The 14,732-nt window shown below is 36.8% G+C and overlaps 1 protein-coding gene across 6 annotated transcripts in view; it reads right to left on the reverse strand.

The window, feature by feature from the left end:
• The window catches only part of FBXO30 (F-box protein 30), a 42,030-nt gene that overhangs the window by 14,922 nt on the left and 12,376 nt on the right, over nt 1-14,732 (reverse strand). For 4 of the 6 annotated variants that reach the window (XM_067293534.1, XM_067293530.1, XM_067293533.1 and 1 more), the window contains 2 exons: nt 12,284-14,372; nt 8,451-11,390 (listed from right to left, as the gene is read on the reverse strand). In XM_067293534.1, the coding sequence (XP_067149635.1) occupies nt 11,187-11,390; nt 12,284-14,356 (2,277 nt within the window). In that variant the 5' untranslated portion in view covers nt 14,357-14,372 and the 3' untranslated portion in view covers nt 8,451-11,186. Of the gene's footprint in view, nt 1-8,450; nt 11,391-12,283; nt 14,373-14,732 lie in introns of those variants that run through there. The other 2 variants (XR_001292959.2, XM_067293535.1) reach the window with 2 other exon arrangements.

The following is a 14,732-nucleotide window of genomic DNA, read 5'->3' on the forward strand; positions in this document are numbered from 1 at the left end:
TACATCAGCATTTCAAAAAGATCTAGCAACTCTGTTTGTTCCTTCCATAATCTGAACTTTTGATAGTATCATTCCCAGCCTAGTGAATCTTTCCAGTGTTATTGCATAGTTCTTCCTCAACTAGAAACAACAGTATATTGTGTGGTATTGACTGTGGAATCCAAGTATAACAAACCACTTATTTTATCTTTACTCTCTGAATTACCTCATTTTCTGCTATACGCTCATTTCCACCAACCACATAGATTCTATGAATATATAGCAATATTTAAACAATCTAAAATAACTGACAGTATTTTCTAAAACTGTATTTTGAATGACAGATTACATACATGAAAAGCATGTTTAATATTTACATGTTGATACACATTTTCTCTTAGTGGCTATCTACAGATACTTGCTGGTATATATTTACCATTTGGTTGTGGGATGGAACTAAGCAGTTTAGCAAAATCCATGCTACAGGATGCTCAGAGCTAGCCACTGCAGATGAGGTGGCAATCACAGACTTGCACGCATTCATATACAACAATTATCTGAAGAAAAAGAGCTTCAGAATCCTTTTATTCCAGAAAGAGCTGTATACCGAACAAGCACAACAAGCCTTACACCTTTTTAGACTTAATACTGCAAAAGCCAGGTCCACCAAGATGCTGTCTTCTCTTGGAACAGCAAAATTAGACTTAACTTATAATGTCCTTCTTTTTTATGTAGAGCACACAAATCAGTATTGATACCATTCTGGTCTCCATCTCTTTGTGTGGAAAGTTAAACCAATCTGTCTTAATAAAGGAGGTTCTCTGACAGTTTTAGAACACTAAACCTTAGTAGATGATGTTGGGTTATTTCCTCATATTTAAAAGTGAAAATGCAAAATCCTGGGTGTCAGTGCCTTCACATACAGTAGAAAGATTCAAAGCAACTCTGGCAAAATCATTTCAATTTGAAAGTCTAAAGCTAAGACTTCAAATTATTAGAAGTAATAGATACAACAGTAGCCTTTGTTGATTTTATCAGGAGGTTAAAGGATTAAGACCCTCTGGAAATCTACCTTTCAGCTTTTTAAGCCACATATTTGGGTATCTAACATCAGTGCAAATTTCAGTTTAAGACTTATAAAAACAAAACTAATTGGTATTTATAAAGCTATTAAATAGTGATCTTTACATATATGTAGTTTAGGCTAGTATATCTAGAAATTAGGAGGCTCACTGGGGAACATCCAATGGGATATTATTTTTAGAACAATGCAAGTAAAAACAGAAATGAAGAAAAAAGGGAATAGGACAAAGAAATTGTTCACTGTCTGGACTGTGTAGACTTCAAGAGAGGCAAATCACTTTTTCCACTGCTGCTGCTGTCAGTCGTGCTTTGTGCCAAGCTCTATGGATTTCACGAAAATTCACATATAATCAGGTCAAACTTTAAAGGAGCTAATTACATTTCAGCTACTGATTTGGATATTATTTTCTTTTTGAATATTGCGATTCTTCTCTGGTTTTCAGAAATGCTTGCAAATAGTATAACTTTGTCATTAGGGACATCATCAACCAGACAAAAAGAAAAGGGAAAACTACTGAACTGTTACTTGGCAGCTGACTAGAGTGATGGATGAATTGTACATTATCACCTATGACAGCTTATTTCAGACTTCTAGAACAAAGTGTTTAATTGAGACATAGTTTAAGCAGTACCCAGTATAACCTGGATTATAAAATTTTGAAAATTGCATGAAGTCAATTGATTCCACTCATTTCTGCACAAACAGCTCTTTTTCCTGTAAATTTAATATCATTATCATGTGCTCAAACACGGAAGTGTACAATACATATATTCCCCATAGCTAAACAAACTTAAGACTTTTCTATTGAGACCAAAAATATGCAAAAATCGTATTTTTTTTTAAATAGTAAGTCCAGCGGGCATCACATTTTGCTCAAGTACTTCTAAGATAAAAAAAAAAAAAAAGAGTTGCAGGCAATATTTCCAAAGTAAACAAGTTTTGTTAAGATTTTTGTCCATACTGCTGGAGAATGAATGTTTTTGTCAGACTTACCATTCTGCATTTATTAATATTTGCTTTGCTATCGCATATCTTTGTTTAAACATTACTGCCAGCATAAATTTGAGGAAATAAAAACTGAAATATGTTTGATACATTGATCAAACCAAGCATAAAATGGACTCTGCATGAATTTCAAAGAATTAGTTTTAGTCATATTCACAGCTTTAGCATCTCACTTCATTCATTTTAATGTGATTACATCTATATGATCCATAGGGAGCAATAAAGTGATTATTTTCTCCCCAACCCAAGTTGCATTACGGATGAGTTTGTCAGAACATCCCCTTGAAGCATAACAGCAACTTTAAAGGTCTTTAATATTGTCTTTAAATAGCATTTTGAAAAATCACTACTTCTATTGTTAATCCCATTTACACTGATGAAAAAACCAACAGAGTAATGTCTAATGCCACAGATGGAAAGAGAAATGACTGAGTGAGTCTGCTCAGAGACCGCATTTGACAGTGATGGGATTACTGAGAGAACAGGCTACATCTCGGCTCCTAGTATACCCCATGGCAATTCCCGTATCAAATTATTGTGGAGTGATTCATTAGCAGAGTTGTGGTAAATGACCATATAAATTCTTTCAGTCTGTTCCAGCTGCAAACACATGTGCTAACACGCCTCCATGTCCCAGCTGATTAATGGGTAACTCAGTACACTGCAGTAACTTGCAACTATAAATTATGTGGCCACAGAGCTAGGACTTGGTGACTCCCTTACCACGGATGAGTACCCAGATGATGATGTGCAGCTGGTAATGTCCTTCATACTTTCTTTGATACCTCCTCAGGGTATTTTCAGCTTAATCACAACTCTGAAAAGTATCTAAGCTAACACATTTTATCCCCATGGATGCAAGTAGTCACTCTAAGCTGATGTGCCAAATCAAACTCTGAAGAAAAAAAACCCCAAACATTCTCTTCTGCTCCTCATGCAACAATTGGGTACTTACCCATGATCCAAGTAGGACAGTGCCCTTCAGCTGGCCATTCGGTTGACCTTCTCCTGATCTCTGTTAGGTCATCACAATTCACTGACTACATTCAACCAGCTTTGTGTGCTCTCAGGGACTACCATAATTAACCCAAAATCATTCATCCAACTTCCGTCTCCTAAAAATGTTTTACATTTCAAATTGCATATTCACAGGGCAGGTTGGACCCTACTCTCTAAGGCGGTACTTCTCAAATCTGTTTTTGCCTCTGGTCAGAGCAAAACTAAAGACTGCAGTTACCATTTATTTTGACTAACTGTCAAAGGATAATTTTCCCCATGTATTCCATTTATTTTGGAGATCTTTTACTGATGCTTTATTTCACATATGGATGTTTTGTCCAGCTTTAACAGAGCTATGTATAGGTAACAATTTCCAATGGATTTCTCACTACAGTGAGATTCTGCGACTGTTTAATGTAGTAGAGTAATTTAACATCATTTCTTCTATGGTGAGAGAGAGGGCGAGAACTCGAGAGAGAGGGCGAGAACTCGAGAGAGAGGGCGAGAACTCGAGAGAGAGGGCGAGAACTCGAGAGAGAGGGCGAGAACTCGAGAGAGAGGGCGAGAACTCGAGAGAGAGGGCGAGAACTCGAGAGAGAGGGCGAGAACTCGAGAGAGAGGGCGAGAACTCGAGAGAGAGGGCGAGAACTCGAGAGAGAGGGCGAGAACTCGAGAGAGAGGGCGAGAACTCGAGAGAGAGGGCGAGAACTCGAGAGAGAGGGCGAGAACTCGAGAGAGAGGGCGAGAACTCGAGAGAGAGGGCGAGAACTCGAGAGAGAGGGCGAGAACTCAGAATCATCTCTGTCGGCGACTGTGATGTGAAAAACAGGCTTATTTCATGTTCCTTCTCTGCTTGATTTGTAGACAAGACAAACTAGATCTTCATCAACATATGAAATACCCTAACCACCGGACTTGTTACTTACTTGCTTTCTTCATATAGTATGTATTAAAAATAAATCTGTGTTTCATTCCACAGCAGAAGGAAAATACTGATTAAAAAAATTTTTTTTTTGCAAAATGGAATTACAGCTTTCTAATTGTCCAACTAAATAATGCTGATTTATCCATAAATGCTGATTCATGTTAAACTACATAACTGATTTTGTTAATACTTCATCATTAACACCGCAACCCTGATAAATAAAATAAGGCTTCAGCAGCTACTTTGGATCAAAATCCTGAATCAAAACTGTTCAACCACTTGAGTAAGAGGAAACAAGAAAGTTATTAGAAAGTGAAATCTTTTGAGTGGTAATATTTTTTACACATTCATACTATGCGTATGCATGTATCCAGCAATTTGAAACCAAATACCTTTTAGTCTGTGCTAGGACCTTCATGGACAGAGGCCCTTCCCTCTCACAAGTAGCGGGGTTGGTGCTCACCTGTCTTGCTGAGCCACAGGACCTGGCAGTCTCACATATGGTACAAATGGACACAACAAACTTCATAGCTCTCAACCTCTTAATTGCACACGTTCCTTCCAGCTTGTAAGTCCCATTGGCAATGGCACATTGTAAACATGTATGTGGACATTATATCTTAAGTAGCCTCCCAGTGATGAGAGGCTAATGTTTTCTACATGCATATGACCTCTCCTTTGAATGGAGATAGCCATACCTGAGGAACAAATTCCCACAGAGACAAAAAGGCGAACTGCTTCCTAATGGGTTTTGTCATATTTATCTCAAGATAAAGCATGCTTTATGTCCCCATGGAGGAAGGCTCAATCCTGCATATATGTTTGTTAGATTGAATCAGGCAGAGTAATCTGATTTCAATGGAGGAATTAAAAAGTGAAGAATTAAAAGTTAGTTATGTCTGAGGTCTACAACGGCCAGGATCTTAGCGAGGACCTCCTAGGATCATGAATAAAATCAATGGTAGAATCTTATACTTGAAATGGTGTCAGCCCATTAAAAAAAGAAAACACTGAAATCCCTGGGATTTTTCTCAGCTATTTACATACTAGAGCTAGTCAAATAAAACAATGAACATCTAGATACTAAAATTAGTAATTCTGATATCATCATTTAAGCTTCACTTGAAGACTAAAGGGACAATAAAAAGGTGACTTAGCCAATCACAAAACTCCATTTTGTTCATATGAAATCCACTGCACATAGATAAGAAAGTGTATCATTTTCATGCAAAAAGAATCATTTACAAAAGTTACTTATTTACTTGCCAGGTTCTCCTACAAACATTAATGAACACACTTTATATATGGGAACAGGACAGAAATCCATCAGTGAGAAGATTGTTTTGTTTTAGGTTTTTTTAAACCTTTAATTATAAATGCTTCTGTGTTTATCCAAAACGGCGCTAGTGGAAAAAAAACTAATTACAAATCACAACTGCAGTTAACTGAAGTCCAAGTCACATGTCACTTAGACTGAACCTGTTTTATCACAAAATGCGGAAGCAATTGTGTCACGCACAATCCCATTTGCTGGGAAGTTAATCTTACTGCATTGTTAAATCAAGAACATCCTACTCGTCTGCCTATCAAAAACACATACGCACAGCGAGACACCATGTGAAATAAACTCTTGTTGCTTCAGAACTAAAGCAACCTTGCTTAGGCAACAAGACATCCATTCATCTCTTACTCTTGGTACATACAATGAAGTGGAACTCCACAGACAGCTGATGCCCATAAATAGCTGCCACACTACCTAACAGTTTCATATATTTTAAGCTTAACCAAGGTTCTGATCTCACTAAGCAACACTATTTTCTCTGTTTGCTGCAGAGGCTTCCAGAATTAGGTGTTGAACACAATAGTATGATTACAATACCAAAGAATACATTCATAAGAGTATATTCATAAAGTTACATTATATGTAACTATCAAACATTAACACTTTTGAACTAAGTCCAACATATATTCATGCCAGGTCCTTGACTGTTCATCTTCTAATCAGTCATATAATGGGACAGATTAGTTTTGTTCTGCAGCCTACCTGTTTATTGGGATGTTCACATGAAAACAGTCTACTAATGTAACCCAACTTTCATCTTGCTAGGAGAATTTTACCCATTTAACTCGTAAGATTGAAGATAGCCTTTTTGTTACATGCTTTGAAATACAAGCTTTTGATTTGAGGTGTTTTTTTTTTCACCTATCTGATTTGTTGTGTTCCATTTAAATTGAAAAATATTCAATTGATACTACATTCTGATACTGTCAAAATGAAGTTCTCTAATAAGATCATTGCAATGTTTGCTGATACTTTTTTTCCCCACCTCTGTTCAGTTTTTCATTCTTGTGTTTTGTTGTTCAAGTTTTTGTGACAATTTAGGATGAAACTAAGTACAAGAACAGGGGAATATCATCAAGACAGAAAACCTATTTTTCTGATCAATTCTACAAATCCTGCCTTGTATGACTTCCTACCTTGGGAAATTCTTTTCTTCTGTATTTTGCAATTAAAACCATACACTATCATTGCGTACACATTTTTCTACTACATGAGGCTATAAGTAGTGTGCATACCTTCTGCTGCAGGTGCTACAGAATTTGGTTTGTCAAAATGGCAGGTGCGCTGTGAACTTTTGCTGTCACATTTCACAGTGCATTTAACAATGATAAAGAATGTCTTAGACTGCTATTCCATTACCAAGATACATTCAAACCTGTCAGTCTTTTTATTTTGCTCCTTTCTCTTCCTTCTATTCTCTCACTCATTTTTGTTCCCCTCCTCTGGGAAATATTGACAAAAAGCAAGCAGATAAATTCTCCGTATCAAAAGGACCTTATTTGCTTATTATCTTTACCAAAAATTGCCTGACACCACCAGCACATAGAACCTGCACCAAATACGTATCTTCAGTTCAGTAGAGAGGACTGAATTCAACACAACTAATACTTGACTCAGGAACACTGGCAGCACTTGGAGACAGTTTACAACTAAAGCACATTACAGAGCTAACATAGCAGCAGGGTAACTCCTATCATGGAAAGACCGATGAAATCATGGTCAGTAAAACACAGACAGCATGCACAAGGTCACAAACTCCCTGCACTCTCACAAACACAATCCCTCAGAAGAGTCTCTACTCTGGAGATGGATGCCTTCATTATAAGCCTATTTCTCCATTCAGTTTTCTTCTCCAATTTGGTTTACTGCTACAATATTTACCATGTGCAGAACAGCTCTTACTACAAAAAACAAACAAACAAAAATATTCTTTAAACCCTGTCTCTGCTTTAAATGTCCTAACTTTTTATAAACACTATCTGAATGCTGTTTTCCCTTAGTGCTGTAAACAGCCACAACAGTTTGCTCATCTAAAGATGATCAAAGATGCTTCAATAGATTTCTGACTGAAAGAATTCAAATCAGCCTTCTGATATTACAGGAAGCAAACTCCCCACTGAACTTAAATCTCAATTTAGGAAAGTACATTCAGCAGGTAAGAGCATACGAAGATAGTTTACCAGTAGTATTCTTGGAAAAACAAGCTAAAACATTTGAAAAATAGCAACAGGAAAATCCTCTGGAATACTTTAAGCATCAAGAAACTTACAAAGCAAGACAAAAAATAATTTCCTTACACACCGCAATATCTAAATCCACTTATGGAGAATGCAAAAACAAAAGGCTAACATGGCACATTAGGTATGACTGTCTAAACAGTATATTAGCCACAAGTTTGTAATGGTGGCCGAAATTAAACTGAGTCACACCACATTACTCAGTACAGTTTAGATTCATTTATTAGGTAACAGATTTATGGAGTATAGGTACATTTTTATTTTTAAATACTATCAATATACTCAAACTAGCAAATGGCAGAACAAAAGGTCAATGTCCAGACAGTGTCTTAGAGTTTTTCTTTTGCGTCTTGCCATTCCACATACAGTCTGAACTACAACTATTCTCTGAAACCACCCTAAGTTGAAACCACCCCATTTTGAGCAATGGCTTTCTACAGAAAAACTGGAAACAATATACTTAAAAAGGTTTTTCACAAACAGGTAGCATAGGTATATATTATTTTTTGATCAGATAATCTTTCTAATTTATTACTCAGGAAACCCCTCTCCCCCCAAATCTACAAGGTACAACTGGAATCTTTAGTGTTATGTAGTTAAATCTTTAATTATTGAATCTATGCTGCATAATAAACCAAAGCATAGAAATGAGTCTATAGCATAAAAAGGAATGATTGATCTTCATACTGAAGTGAATGTGAATACATATTAATTACTTGCAAATTATGGAGCGTTTAAATGTTTGTAAATAGACTGCTTTATGTAGCTTGTTTTTTCAAGTACTTACTGAAATCCTAGAGACAGACACTTAGCACCACGTTTGAATACTGAAAGACTGGTGATGAGCTTTAATAAAAAAGGTACAATTGTACTAAAAGAGAAACTCCAAAAGTTTTATTAGGATTTTAACAGACATTGCAAAAAATATTGCATAATGATTGAAAACATTGTATTTTAAACAAAGTAGCAATGTGGTATCGAGTAAAAGAAAGACTGGAACAACTGTCTACATATGCTGTAAGGAAGATGTACCAGGAAAGGGATATGACATTTTTAAAATTCAAGGGCAAATATGAACAAGAAGCCACATTTTGATAAACTGACTACACACCACAGATGTTTTACAAACTGCATAGCAGCGTTAAAAGAAAAAAAAAAAAAGAAAAGAAAAAAGAAAAAAGTGTTATCCTAATGATACTGTATTCCTGCATTTGGAGCAGCTTACAAGGCAGAAATTTTGTTTACAACATTGATATTTTAATAGCTCTGGATTCTCATAAAAATAAACTAATTTAACAAAAAAGCCTGTATCTACATTTGAAAACAAAAGTGCATGTATTGAGAAATAGTGTTATCTCTGAAGAACACTGAGTACTTAAAAAGTTCATTTTAGTAGATCAACAATTGATGATAGATGTAGATCTGCACTGTGCTACAAGTGAGATTCTTCCAACACCAGCTCCTATAACTGAGCACCCTCTTCTCCTAAGCAACCAAGACACTTCTGCCTACCCTAAGATTATCAGGGTTCTGGGTAGTTACAAAGAATGCCAAGTACCAAACCCACCACATTCCTGACCAAAAAAAAAAAAAAAAAAAAAATCAGTAACCCAAGACAGATGTTTTAAAGTAGATTTAGCCATAAACTCAGCCATAAACTCCTCAACATTCAGGATCCTTCCAGTCAGAAAACTACTTTTAAACACTGGAGAGCAGCAGCAAGGAGCCATTAGAGCTAAAAGACAAGAACTGATGAAAGCCTGTCTCCTGCCTTGTACTGAAGAATTTGTGGGTAACAAGCTTATAGCGTGTACTCAGAGAACAGGGTGGTTTCTTTTTAAACCCACCTAAAACCCAGTTGGCGTGGTCAGTTGTACATGGATCCAGATTCTCCTTCCCACATAACTGTGGCAACAGCTAAGAATTACCACAAATACCAATAACTTCTGTTGAGGGTTCACTCCCTTTCTCCCTCCAACCAAAAAAATGAAAGTGTGGAAAGAGGACATATATAGTTTCAAGATCCAGGCAGAGCTTTTGTTTAAGCTCTTCAGTAATTTCAACTCATGGCACTGAAGAACAAGATTTAATTTCTTTCTGGGCACCCTTAGCACTCTGGATAGAAAAAGGCAGTGAATGTTTAGCTGGACTGGACCCAGAATGGGAAATGCACAGATACCAAAATTATGAACTGCAGCCAGACTAGCCATAAACAAGTGTCCAGTACGGAAATTACGAGCAATAAATTTAGCCATTTTTGTAAACATCTCCTTACTAATCTCTTTATTTTTCCTATAATGGAAATATGTACTGTATTTCTTTGTTCCAAGCACTGGTCTGTTTCTGTTTTAGCTTTGTGGCACAGTTGCTAAGTGCAACAGGCTAGAGACACTAACATTAATACAAACAAGTTGGAAAGTCAGTTCAAGTTATTACAGTTTTGCTATACCAGGGCATTTTTCATAGCATGTATTCCCTATTCACAAATGCTTTGTAAGATCTTTTGTTATGGAAGACCGGAAGCAAATTGGAGCTGTTCATTTAACAGAAGTAGTTGAATATATATTTCTGATATGCCTTATGCAAATAATGAATCATGTCTCATCTTATGAAGATGATACATTTAATATTCATATCAGTAATTTAAAATGCTCCTCAAAAAAGCAGCATTTTTATAGAAAAATTAACAGAAAGGAGACAATACATCTCACGATGCCATGAAACAAGTAAAGCCCTTTCATTAGCTGCATTATAAATTCATAACTGTTAATCACATACTTTGAATTCTGACTGCTCAAGCAATTTAACCCTCAGCCAACTGCAGGACAAGGAAAAAAGTTTTTAAATCAGATGTCACTGTAGGTGTGAGAGTAAAAACTAGTATTCCATGTTTTAGCTTTAAAAGTTTTGCTCCCAAAAGTGAAATAATTGTTACTAGTTAAAAAAAAAAAAATTGTTGATAGGTCAAAAGCAAGTTGTACTAAAAATTAAACTGCTGTAAATCAGAATTCACTTAGATCATTCCTAACATTTTTTTAAATGCTTATCCTAGATCACCTGTTAACTAGGAAGAGCACTAGAACACTGATCTCATGAGAAAAAATGTGCTTAAAAGCTGAATGTTTGTCTGAGACATCTATTATAAAGCTTTGACTTTTTCCTTATCTTTCAAATGTTTGGATGATAATTTGTTATTTAAAAAAAAGACCAAATACAGAGAGCACATTTGGTCAGGATCTTGCCCCACTACAATTCAATGTTTTCTATATAAATGTGCATACCATTAGGAGGCCATTTTTGAAATGCTATCAGTCAACAGAAACCTGGGCACCAGTGATTCAGAAAACACACCTTAGGGTTTTGTTTTTAAATTATATAAGTTAGATAAAACTACCCTGTCCAGCAAGTTCCGAATTTTTCAAACGTTAAGGCAACTTTCATTACTTTCCAGCTAAACAGTATTATAAAAATAAATGTCACTTCAAACCTTATATACACAGTGACAGAGTAGATTTAGCTAGAAAGTATCTTTAGTACATTAATAAAGTGTCACATAGTATTACCGAGGTTATATCAGGTGCTTGAGTGTATGTGCAACTGGAGTGGTTTCAATATTTAAAGTACAGGTTTCAAAACAGAGCGCAGTGAACGTCCTTCTTTAGTGAGTTCTCGTGTTACACACATACATGGCAGTGGAACAGCCTCCTCTCTTCTCTCTACAGCATTATAGCTACATTTCTTCAAATGGTCAGCCATGCTTACGATGTCAGCAAACTTCCACTCATTCACAGTACAGAAGGCTGTACTGAATCGCCAGACCTAGAAAACAAGTTATACTTAGGCTCAAACATACCTAAACTCAGAGTAGGGAATTAAATGTTTGCTATTACTTTCAGACACTCTTTTGGGTCTACTAGAACTCTTGCTAAAAATCAAAATGACAAAGAAACACACAATGCTAATTTTTGGACAGTCAGTCCCAGGCCGATTCAGATTCCAAGTTGAAGGCAGGCACTATTTCTTGTGTCTACAAAGTAGACATGATCAGCAGTTAAATGACAAAGTGCCACATCACCATAAAACACAGTGGAAGTCCATTTCTAAAGTGATCAATTTCTGCAATTCCAAATGACTGCTGCAGATACCCCGGCACTTCAGGGTGGGGGGCAGGAAATGGTGAAAAACATACTATACAGAAGGCACCGAAAGGTTTAAGAATTATTTACATACTTGACTAAAGCATAATATCATGGCAAGGGATATGATCTTAACAGACAGGCAAAAATTAAAACTGCTTTAAACAGTATAAAAGCATGAAATGCAAACTTTGTAGGTAACTCTCCTGCTTTCAGGGAATATTAGTATTAAAGAAAATCATGAAGTACGTAATTGCTTGATAAACCTCCAGTTTTCCCAAGATTTTAAAATATTAATTTTACATCAAGTAAAAACTGGACAGTCACTACCTCAACTCCTACTTCTTGAAGTGTGGAGAAAACTGAATACATCAGGGAAGTAGCAACTGAACCAACCTGCTTAAACTTTTTGCTAACTGCTGTTCTATGAGACAGCCTGCTTCCTGAAGTGATATCATATCTAAAACCAGTAGTATCAATGGTGACCAGGCAAAATAATAATGCTCAGGGAAAGAGCAGAGACATAGCCAATTTAATAGCTTTTCCCTTTCACCTTCAAAGGAAAAAATAGCTTACCTTTTCTTTTATTTGCCAAGAAGAACTTCCATCTGGGTACTTTCTCTTCTCCCAAAGTAATATCACCATTCCTCGTGCTTGAAGCAAGCTTCCACACACATCTCTCATTAAACGTGACACTCTTGAAAGCTGACATAAACTAAAGCCATCTAGAAAACTAGCAATATGCTGCAGAACCTCAAAAGGTAGACTACTCAGGTGGTCATTGTGCAGTCCAATTAAGCAGCTTTTTGCTGGTTCTACTAATACTGTAGATATGCAAGGCTGAACTCCAAATGACCGTAGGTGGCGGTCATGAATAATTTTTGCTCCTTGCGTTGAAGGGCAGAACCTACGCTGAGAATATGTACACCCATAATATGCCAGTGGACACCTCTGCTCCATCCAGCCATTAAGGCCAGCATGAATGTCACCATGCACATTCTTAAAATGTGAAGAAAATTCATTCCTCCTAAACAACTGTCCACAAACAAATGTAAACATTGAACGTTGTTTTGTTTGGTATCTAGCCACATATTCCAATACCAAATCCAGTCCAAGGGTCTGGAACGGACTTGGATTTGAGAGCTGTGGGTTGGCATGATCACATGCAGAAGCTGAAGCTATTTCCCCCACCATTGTATTTGTGGCCAATATAGCAGATGGGAGAGAAAATGTTTGGGTCCCAAAGTCAACGTGATACACATCGACAGTGCGACTTTCCGATATCCCCCTACCTCCAGGAGAGTCTCCTAGACAAAACAGCAAAGCTGCTGTGATTAGATCAATCCCCTGAAGACCCATGGGATCTTCTGTTATCTCCAAATCTGATGTATCAACAGCTTTGTCTTCTTTTGGTGTGGACCAATAGTGATTAACAAGGAATTTGTATGATCGATGCCGTAAAAGTGAAAAGGCATCTACATTTCTCAGTCTTTCTTGTTCCACCTGTCTCTCTAACATTTCTTCTTCATTAGCATTATGTGGTAGCACATGATTAACACTGCCATTAACTAAGTGATCAGGTGGTATTACTTCTCTAAGTTGTGGTGTTGGAGGGAAGGAACTGCAAGGCTGTAACACTTCATCCTCAGGAGATGCAGTACATTCACCATTTGCTACACTGGATGGTTCTGAATTAGACACACCAAGATCTTCATTCTGGTCCAACACCTTTGAACTTTCATTTTCTACATGAAAGCCATTACACAAAAGTGAAGAATTACTGAGGTTTACATTTAAGTCACGTTTTTGCATTAAATCATAACAAATATCACTAGAACCATTTTGTTCCATTTGTGAATTTTGACTTAGGCTATCAAAGTTAATTCCAACTGCTCCTATGTTATCTTCATCTGGATATTCATGGTCAGACTTTTTATCCTGAATAATCCCATTAGATGCTTGTTCTTTAATCTCCGTGTCTTCTCTCCTTTCATATGGTGAAACGCAGAGCCTTGAACTTAACATACTGATGTCCCTTGTAGCGGTATTCAGGATATCCAGAGCAGCAGCTAAACTTCTTGTTGTTTCTACAGTAGCTTGATAAAGTGCACCATAAGAATCTTCATCTACAGGCATCAAACCATTTGAACACACTGCATCTGGGGCACTTGATTTGACAGAGGTTTGCTCTCTGGATTCTGATATTTGATCAGCTGCTTTTGACATCATAGTTGCTACTTTAAGTGATTCTAGTAACATGCGCTGGTCTTGAAGGGCTAAAGCCATATCTAGCTGCTCCACTTCATCAACATCTTTACTCAGATTTTCATAAGATTTTCGGTCTGCATAACTGACCGGCCATCTATTCCACTCCATGGTACAACATACCACACTTGCAGGACAAACTTCTAGATGATCAGCAATTTTATTTCGGGCTACTATGAAGGGACATCCAAAGCCACTATTCAAACAAGGCACTCTTTCAAGTGGACATAAAATGCGATGTTCCTCAGCTTTACATGAATGAAAAACTGCTCCACAAACCAAAGGGCAGCCAATCAAATCACAGGAAACGCCAGGCTCTGGTCTGGTCATACAGCGACGACTGACACAGTTTACACAGTGCAAATGCTGTTGATGTTCCTCCATGACTGTAAATCCAATTCTGAGTGAAGAGAAAGGAGACAGAAAGGTATAATACTAATTTAATATCATTAATAATTACTAGCAGTTATTCACAGTTTTGCATTCTCTGTATGTGTGGAGAGATGCATGTTAACACAACATGAACTGATCAGTAGCCCTTTAAGAGAACGAGTATGTAACATTTTATCTTAAAAAATGGTGTTTAAAAGTTCCACTGAAGATTGAGGATATACATTTATACAAGAGTTCAAGACATATTCCACACATTTGTATTCACTAGATATGAAATACACAACTCAAAAAAAAAAAAATGTTGTACAGTACTTCCCTCTGAAGCAGCTCTTGTGCCCCTTTCCATTTCAAATGGATATTTCAACTA

Source organism: Apteryx mantelli, chromosome 3 (genome assembly GCF_036417845.1).
Source record: "Apteryx mantelli isolate bAptMan1 chromosome 3, bAptMan1.hap1, whole genome shotgun sequence".
NCBI lineage: Eukaryota > Metazoa > Chordata > Aves > Apterygiformes > Apterygidae > Apteryx > Apteryx mantelli.